This window comes from Trachymyrmex cornetzi, unplaced genomic scaffold (genome assembly GCF_001594075.2).
Source record: "Trachymyrmex cornetzi isolate Tcor2-1 unplaced genomic scaffold, Tcor1.1 scaffold171, whole genome shotgun sequence".
Taxonomy (NCBI): domain Eukaryota; kingdom Metazoa; phylum Arthropoda; class Insecta; order Hymenoptera; family Formicidae; genus Trachymyrmex; species Trachymyrmex cornetzi.
In genome coordinates, this window is record NW_017296321.1 from 11242 (window position 1) to 19162 (window position 7921).

The 7921-nt window shown below is 33.4% G+C and overlaps 1 protein-coding gene across 1 annotated transcript in view; it reads right to left on the bottom strand.

The window, feature by feature from the left end:
- Nucleotides 1–884: 884 nt before the first annotated feature.
- LOC108759163 (ABC transporter G family member 20) overlaps nt 885–7921 on the bottom strand; it is a 54032-nt gene continuing 46995 nt past the window's right edge. Inside the window, exons 7-14 of the mRNA XM_018504475.1 lie at nt 4415–4637; nt 4040–4217; nt 2789–2904; nt 2535–2605; nt 1818–1906; nt 1527–1703; nt 1340–1426; nt 885–1096 (exon numbers count right to left, since the gene is read on the bottom strand). Coding sequence (XP_018359977.1) covers nt 885–1096; nt 1340–1426; nt 1527–1703; nt 1818–1906; nt 2535–2605; nt 2789–2904; nt 4040–4217; nt 4415–4637 — 1153 coding nt within the window. The remainder of the gene's footprint in view (nt 1097–1339; nt 1427–1526; nt 1704–1817; nt 1907–2534; nt 2606–2788; nt 2905–4039; nt 4218–4414; nt 4638–7921) is intronic.

A 7921-nucleotide genomic window follows, 5' to 3' on the forward strand; every position in this document is an offset into this window, starting at 1 on the left:
GACCTCGAGCGAGGCTTCCACTTCGTCTCCCTTCAGACCCCCGGCTCTTCGAGAGCCTAAGGACGAAGCGAAGTGCCTCCCGTCCGAGTCGGTTCTCCCGCCTCGCTCCCTTACGGTCCGGAGCTAGGATCCGACAACGACGGTAGACAGTACCCCGTTACGTTCACCCCCTCAGGTTCCATGCGTGCGGAACCTCGGACGTAACACTACTAATAATTAGTTTTTTACGAGTGTATATTGACGTCACCGAGATACAACTTGTTTCTTGATTATGGAATTTTTGAATTTTGACGAATGTATACATGTGTATGAAATTCCGATTCGCAGGAGTTTATTTTCCTATGTCTCATGGAGCGGAACTTGTAGATGAGCAATCAATACAAGCCAATGACAAACGCTATTTCGGTGCATCTAATGAAAGTGATCTACGGAAAGGTTCTTGTGATTGGTCAGCGCTAATTGTGCATTCCGGAAATTCCGCTTCATGGGATATAGAAAAACACATTTTAGCGGAACGGAATCGACGAAATGAAACTACGACTAATCCCGAACGTTCCGCCAATTCCGCATTGTGCAATACAATGTCATCGTTCCTGTCATTAATAAGAATTATAAAATAATTACTAAATAAGTATCTAAAATTCGATAAACGATTAAAATATCACACGACGTACGCCCAATATAGAAATTATATGCACGCGATGTGATCGAGCTCTAGACAACCAATCCGCAACGTGAAAAAGGGGCAGCAATAAATTCGACTATCGATTTAACACAAACATTTTATTATTGGATGCGACTGTTTTCTTTTTAAAGACTTTTCTTTATATGTGTTTTTAAATATATCTCTTTAATTTAAATATATTTCTTTATATGTTTTAATATCATGATTTTGATCTTACACCAAACATAGTCACAATAAAAAAAAGTAATATCCATCCTATATTTGTTAAAAAACCAACATAAACTTGTGATTGAGATATGGAATAACCTTTGTAAATGATTCCTCTCATAGATATAGAGGACAAGGTAGTTGGCAATACATAGCTCAACCAGCGAAGCATTTTTGGCATTCCTTCTATCGGCCACATAGATCCTACAATTTTATCAATTGATGTATTAATAAAAATTTTATTAACGTAAAATAATTTTTGTTACATGTTATTGATGTTAATTTTAACAAACATTTGCTCAAAATTTTAAATTGCTGTTAACAATATAATGTATAATTGTTAAGAAAAATTTTAATTCAGATATAATCAATTTAATAACGATATTATTTAACAATACAAAATTGAAATAAAAAATATTTATGGTGAAACAAGAAATAAACACTTACCATTAAGAAATAAAAGCAGGACCATGTTTCCGTTCGCACAAGTAAAAGCCATAAAGAAAGTTTTAAACATAACAGAGATGACGAAACCTGAGAGTACATAATACGAATAAGTATAATAATAGTTTTAACTTTTAACAGTTTCTGAGTTGATACTTTTTTTAATGTTTACGACATGTGTAATATTTACCACACATCAATCCGCAAAAACCCGTAAGAAACATAAGAACGATTACGATAAATATCGATCCTTTACATTCCAGACTCCATATAGGAAAGAATAAGAGTGTTATCATTGTAGTATGGATGATTATGATGACGCTCTGAACAAGAATGTAAGACAACAAAATTTCGTCTGTTCTGACCCCTGTAGCATATATATATATATATATTACACATTAATATTATTACGACAAGAAAGACAAATGAAAATGCAGTTACAAATAAAACTAATTTTTGGGAGAGAAAATTGATAAATTACCTTGGACTACGCTTCGATCCCAGACTCCCTCCAATCGATCTCTAATTATCAAGGTACTAGAGACTGAAATAGCTAAATAGAAGCTAAGTCTGCAAAAGTATAAATATTTTAATAACAGTGACTTTTATTTATAATATTAGAAAGAAATTGGGTAAAATAGAGCAATAGGAATCAGGCACGTTAATTGTTGCGCAAAACAAACAATGTGAATATAACATAAAACTCTTTATTAGATAATCCGCTTACATGTTTCGGCTCACCGTTTTGAGCCATTTTCAGAGACAAATTAATATTATAATTACAATACCTACAAAAACTAATTTATTCTAGTGAGCCATCTCCATATACTTACAGAAACTTTAATATTGAAAAATGACTCTGATAATAATCCAAATTGTGTTCAAATCAAATTGTTATCAGAGTCATTTTTCGATATTAAAGTTTCTGTAAGTATGTGGAAGTGGCTGACTAAAATGAATTAGTTTGTAGGTATTGATAATTATAATATTAATTTGTCTCTAAAGATGGCTAAAAAATAAGCCGAAACATGTAAGCGAGTTACTTAATAAAGAGTTTTGTTATATTCACATTGCTTGTTTTGCGTAACAATTATCGCGCCTGACTTCTATTGCCTTATTTTACCCAATTTCTTTGTGATTAGTAAGGAGTCTTTGCGAATCCATTTATATTTCTAATATTAGATTGACTTTTGCTTACGTCGTCATGAATGTTGGTGCTATGTAATCTGCATAATTAAGATCTGTCGTACCATAAACAGGTTCTTCGAACTGAAAATGATTTGAATTTTATTTTTTCATTTTCTACACAGTAGAAAGAGAAAGAACAATGGAAAGGGAGAGAGAGATTTTAAAAATAAAGAGAAAAATTTAATTATATTAACAAAATATAAAATATACTAATTATATTAACAAAATATAAAATATTAATAACAAAATATAAAATATACTTACACGAATGAGCGGGTCTGCTAATTTTGACGAATATTTGCATTCTCTCATGATATCCTCGTAAATCTCTAAAAAACGCTTGAATAATTTCATTTGCAGGAAAAAACCAACTGGTCTATCTGGAAAAGCCATTATAAATGTATTTATAATTTTATTAATAAATCAATTAATTTGCGCGCCATTTATGCTAACATAGGTATTCATGATTTGAAACCGTTTAGTGTTTGGATCTTAATTCCTTCGATCTTTAGTGTAATTCTTTAAATGATATTTTATATTTGAAATAATTTTGTATATTTGCGTAAATTCTTAAGGGGTTATACTCAGTTGGGATGTGGAAAATAAGATGATTTTCACGATTTTTTTTAGCAGTATAGACAAACATTTATTGAAATGTGCTTCATGGCATCTAATAGTATATACATTGAAGTACTTATAATAATTTTTTTGAGTCTAAATTTATAAAAATAAAGAAAATATAGCCGTTTTGCAAAAATAAATTTTTTTCAGTGACCCTTGCGGTGAGCATGATAACTCTGGAACAACTCATCTGAAATCAAAAAATCAAATAGATTTTGTTAATATATTTCTATGCGGACCTCGTGAACGAAGGGTTTACCGAAATTTGTGTTTTTAAAAAAATGGTGACGATTTTTCCAAAAAGTTCGATTTTTGATGTAAAAAAAAATCAGGTTTTTGACCATAAAAATGTTAATTTTTGTGCAAATAAAAATTCCTTCGTTCACGAGGGAGCCATTGTAATTAGAAATAAACACGACAAAGATTTAAATCGATCGGTGAAATGGTTTTCGAGAAATCATGCTCACCGCAACGATACTTTTGAAAAAACAAAATTCCGAGATAATCGCAGTTAAAGATTCAGGTTTAGTTTTTTCATGAATAACATTTTTTTTCGGACTTACATAGTATCATCTATTCCTGGACCATAAAGAGTCCCTTCTGCATCTGCGGTATACTTCAGGTAGCTTTTTTGGCTTTGTCTTCTTGTTATTCTTCCCTCCTTTTTTTTTTCGAGACGCATTAAAACTGCTTTCGTCGATCTCGGTAGCGCGCTATAAATAGCCATAACTTTGGTTCTACTGCTCCGATTGTTATAAAACTTTCAGAAAATATTGTTCAGAGGTTGTACTTTCATAAAATACAATAAAAAAATCGCTTTTTTCGTCAAATCTAACTGAGTATACCCCCTTAAATTTATTAGAGAATGCTTTATACAATACGTAAATAACATACCACTCATATCAAGGAAAACTTGAATTTCACTGGCGAGTAAATCGGAATCCTTCACGAAAGTGGCATCTTCCACTCGTATCTGCAGAGCTTCGGAAAAGTTTTGACTAAAATATATTAAACCTCTAAGTTTTCCATTTTGTACAGCATTATTTGCTTCGGAAACGTCGTTATAATATTTCTGAAAGTCAAATATTTATAAGAATTTGCAAAAAAAATGTTAACGTTCTTATTACTGTTATCATTCTCTAAATTTATATTGAAATAGTTAAAAGGATCTCTTAATTTTAATTTATTGATAAATCTGCGAAAGAGACAACATAAAGCCTTTCAATCATATACTTCAACTGTATATTATTAATTTTTAAATCGTTGTACCTGTGTCGCGATCGAGTCAAAATTATGCAGGAATCTACAACTCAGGTTACCAAAGTAGCAGGTGATCCTATCATTCCAAATATTGCCAAAGTTGATACTGTTATCGCAGTTGCCAGCTTCATTGTTGACAATCCCAATCTTCAAATCTTTCGGATCCTGACCAACTCCCATAACGAATGCGAAGATTTCGATTATTGGGAATAATACTGCAAAAACTAATCCTCTGAAAGAATACGTCATATATTATTATTAATGTTACGAAATGTGCAACGATTGATGATTCTGAATTTTTTGAAGTATGATATTTCATGCACAACGATTCAATGCTGTATAAATGTAATAAAGAAAATTAAAACAATTTTATTTTGGAAGTACAAATTTATGTAAAATATACAGTGTCCCAAAAAAGTTGGGACACTTGAATATCTCGGAAAATATAAGTTTTACAGAAAAGTGTTTCAAATAAAGGTTGTGGCGCTCAAAAAGATTTATTTACTGATCTTATTAGTTTGACCTTAGATGGCGTCGTCAAGGTCAGATCAAGGTTAGGTTACATCTGTTTTTTTAAATGAAACACCCTATTTTTGATTCCAAAAGAATTTAATAGCTATTGTCAAAAGCTTTCCAAAACGCTATACGAAAATATTTTTCATTAAATACTTTTTGAGTTGTTATACTTGAAAATTATAGTACCGCCGGTATTAGCATTACCCAAGGTGTACTGCGCGGAGATTTCTCAGGCGGATTTACATGTTTTTTGTGCTCAGATAAAGATTGGAGAATAATGCAGTTAATGAAGACAAGATCGGACGATGATCCAGCCAACAAAGGCAAGATCAGACGATGATCCAGTCAATAAAGGCAAGATCGGACGATGATCCAGCCAACTAAGGCAAGGTCGGACGATGATCTAGCTAATGAAAGCATCGATCATTCGTGGGGTACACTTTGGATAATGCTAATGCCGTCGGTACTGTAACTTTCAAGCATCATAACTTAAAAAGTATTTAATGAAAAAATATTTTCTTATAGCGTTTTCGAAAGCTCTCGACACCAGCTATTAGATTCTGGAATCAAAAGTAGGGTGTTCCATTAAAAAAAATTGATGCAACCTTGGCAACACCACAAAAAATCAAGCTTCAGATCAATAAATAGATTTTTTCGAAGTACAACTTTTGTCTGAAACACTTAAATAAAAACAGTTAATAAAAACAGTTAAAATTTCATATTATGCATTTATATATGTATATACTTACGTATTATATGTATAATATTAGATTGACAAAAGAATTTTTTTTCTAATTGCCCTCTCAGCTCAAAAGCTTCTATTCTATGTCAAAAGAACACCACTAAATTTTTATTTAAAAATATTGAGATTCAGAGGTCGCTTTGTGAACGATTTTTAAATCAAAGTTTCGATTTTCCTTAATACATGTTTAATTTCATACAAAAATGACAATCCGGATTTTGAATGTGGTACTCTATGCTTCTTTTATCGCTGCACGATGCAATAATTTATTTAGCTCTACGATATACACTTTAAGAAATACAGGGTGTCCCATTTTAAATGATCCAGCCAAATATCTCGAAAACTAAACCCAGTAGACAAAAATGTTTCAGACAAAAGTTCTTTGACTCGAAGGGGGACATAAGATGGTGCCATCGATTTGACTTTGGATAGTCCTCCGAAAGTTACGTGAAGGTCAACTTTAATTTTTTAAATGGAACCCCTTATTTCTCATTGCACATTCTTATAGCTCATCTCGAGATATATATATATATATTATATAGGCACCTTTAATATGACGGACAGAGAGAGAGAGAGAGAGAGAGAAGCGTACTTTTACATTTTTCTGAAATAAAGTAATTTCAAGCAGTCTTTATGAGCTGACAGTGTAAAAACTAGCGGATTTAGAAGGTTGATGCTATTGAGACTTTTGATCAGTACTTCATAAAGTATACTTTCGCGCAAGTTATTTCAATTTTAACGGGGACCACTTTTCCATATGATTAGTGCGTGGTCCTTTGTCTTAGTCGTCCAATATCAACCAGGATAATAAATATATCGGCTCTCACTTTATCTTGTAACTTAATGTACGCAAAATGCCGGATTATACTTTGAACGAAATAATTGATATTTTTCTTACTTGGAGAATGCCATAATAATTATCGACAAGCAGCGGTATTGTACCGTAATCGATTTCCTCATAGACGACATCCAAATCATTGTACGATTTCCAGACTTGTATTGCGTCAACGACAATAACGTCAACGTCAACGTCAAAAACGACAAAGACGTCATATTAACGTACCAGAAAGGGATGATTCAACAGTACTTGTCGTATTGGGAATGATAGCTATTAATCCACGCGTGTCAACGAGGCAAATCGAAAGAGAATTAGGTATTCCGAAATGAACAAGTCGCAGGATCTTGACCATTCATAACTTCCATCCTTACCATATCACTTTGACACAACAATTAACGCTCAATGATTTTCAACAAAGACTAGACTTTGTAGGTGGGCACAAATAATGTTAAATTGTGATCGAACATTTTTCAGATTTGTTTTATTTAATGACGAAGCAATTTTTTACAACACTGGACAATTAAATCGACATAATTCTCATTATTGGTCTGTTGAAAACCCACGTTGGGTATAGAGAAGTTAATCATCAACATTGCTGTAGCCTCATTTTATGGTGTGGCATATTAAACGGAAACCTTATCTCTTTGACCCTTATTTCTTTGACGAAAATGTTAATAATTATTTACACTTTCTACAACAAAGATTGCCGGCGTTGTTTGTAGATATCGATCTGGATACAAGACAACATATGTTCTTTCAACAGGATGGTGCGCCTGCGTACTGGAGTAGAAGAGTTAGAAATCATTTAGATCTCACATTCCTAGGTAGATGGATAGGACGCGGTGGACCAGTGTCATGGTGTCCTAGAGCTCCAGACTTGTCAAGTCTAGATTTCTTTTTATGGGGATACTTGAAAAATGTAGTATATTCAAAAACACCCACAACAAGAGAGAATATGATGGAGCGTATAACTCTTGCCTGCCGTAGCATTCCAAGAAATATACTTTTATCGACTGTTGACAGTTTTGAACATCGAGTTCAATTATGTGTGGATAATAATGGACAGATATTCGAACACTTATTAAGATCATAATCATTTCACATGAAAACTAGATTTTGATGTGAATCGACCGGATCAGTCCCGATCTTGCTTTAATCGGCCGGATCAGCCCCGATCTTGTTTTAGTCGGCCAGATCAGCCCTGATCTTGCTTTAATCGGCCGGATCAGTCTCGATCTTGCTTTAATCGGCCGGATCAGTTTCGATCTTGTTTTAGTCGACCGGATCAGCCCCGATCTTGCTTTAGTCGGCCGGATCAGCCCCGATCTTGCTTTAGTCGGCCGAATCAGCCCCGGTCTTGCTTTAGTCGGCCGGATCAGCCCCGATCTTGCTTTAGTCGGCCGGATCAGCCCCGATCTTG